Genomic DNA, 1514 nt, shown 5'->3' with positions numbered 1-1514 from the left:
GATCCAAGAAGGATAAAAGTAGAGAAGTGGAACTACTCCCATCATTGGTCATTTCATGGTTTACCAGAACATTGGCTGGGCTTTGCAGCAGCTCTGTCTCATCATGGAATTAGTATTAGCTCAGATATTAAGTGTGTCGAAAATATGAAAACCAAGAAATCTGAAATGCTGCAGATGATTTTTTTTTTTTAAATCCGTTTGATTTTAATGGTTTCTCCTTTCTTTTCTCCGCTGCTCTCTTATCAGGGGATGATGATGGTGAGTGAAGCTCAGTCTGCTCCTTAGGACATCCTTTTCATTGCTCTGACTCCAGTTAAACTTTTGGTTTGTGTTCCTGACCACCCAGGGGAAGGCTTCTACAAATGGCTAGAAGGTGAGCTCTTTGTGCCGCTCTGAAAGCTGAAGGAGAACAACCTTCTGGGTTTGTCTCCATGTTCTGTTGGTGCACTTCCTTTCCTCAAGCAACATAAAACCTTCAAAATAAAGACATTAAATATTTTTATTATGTTTCCATTTGCCAAAAAAGCTGTAAAGACCAAATAAAACAGAAAGGTGAGAGTAGTAACTCCTGCTCACAGCTTAGTGTCGGCTTCAGGTCAGGTTGCTCCTGCCGACCCTACGGCGGCCTTGAGGGACGAGTCGGTGAGGTTAGCCTTTGAAGAGGTCGTACCCCATGCTGCTGCTCTCCATGGTCCTGAAGGAGGCTAACTTTCTGTGCTTTGTGATTTAGCTAAACAGCCTCCTCTTCCAGCTTGGCTGGGATGGATGAACGATGGCCGCTGTTGCTCCATTGCTGGTCTTTTTCACACTGCAAAAAATGTTAATCTAAATAAGTCATTTTTTTCTAAAATAATTGCATTTTTTGAATTCAGGACGTTATTGAGGCGCTTTGCCAAAGGAACAATTTACATTTAAACTAAGAAAAAAACATTTGTGTCTTATTTCTAGTTCATATTATCTAATTATCATATTTTAAGAATAAAAATATTCATTCCATTAACAAATCATTTTATTTACCTCCTAAAATTAAGAGTAAATATAATTTCAGACATTTTTTTATTATTTTTTGATCTTTTTTGCAGTGAGGTGCTGCAGCCTCCTGCCAGTGAATCCCTGATGCTGTTCAGATCCTTTCTGTTATTGGCCCTTCACATCTTATTGATGGAAACCATCCACTGGGGTGGAGTTATTTTCCTCTGGACTTAAACTACAGTCATGGCCAAAAGTTTGAAGAATGATTCAAATGTTAATATTTACAAAGTCTACTGCTTCAGTTTTTATTACGGCAATTATACCCCAGAATGTTCTAAAGAGTGATCAGCGTAACAGTAATTAATCACAAAGTCAATGTTTGCCTTGAAAATGAACTTTATCCCCAAAACACATTTCAAGGTCATTGCAGCCCTGCCTTAAAAGGAGCAGCTAACATGGTTTCAGTGATTGCTCCATTAACACAGGTGTGGGTGGTGATGAGGACAGATCAATCTGTCATCATTAAAGGAATAGTACACCCA

The 1514-nt window shown here is 39.0% G+C and overlaps 1 protein-coding gene across 2 annotated transcripts in view; it reads left to right on the top strand.

The window, feature by feature from the left end:
• ero1b (endoplasmic reticulum oxidoreductase beta) overlaps window positions 1-1514 on the top strand; it is a 19364-nt gene that overhangs the window by 13004 nt on the left and 4846 nt on the right. For both annotated transcript variants that reach the window (XM_015404662.1, XM_015404660.1), the window contains exons 9-10: window positions 247-258; window positions 347-373. In XM_015404662.1, the coding sequence (XP_015260148.1) occupies window positions 247-258; window positions 347-373 (39 nt within the window). The remainder of the gene's footprint in view (window positions 1-246; window positions 259-346; window positions 374-1514) is intronic.

The sequence above is a fragment of the Cyprinodon variegatus genome, unplaced genomic scaffold, assembly GCF_000732505.1.
Source record: "Cyprinodon variegatus isolate N-32 unplaced genomic scaffold, C_variegatus-1.0 Scaffold1820, whole genome shotgun sequence".
Classification (NCBI taxonomy): domain Eukaryota; kingdom Metazoa; phylum Chordata; class Actinopteri; order Cyprinodontiformes; family Cyprinodontidae; genus Cyprinodon; species Cyprinodon variegatus.
This window is presented reverse-complemented; position numbering and strand designations above follow the sequence as displayed.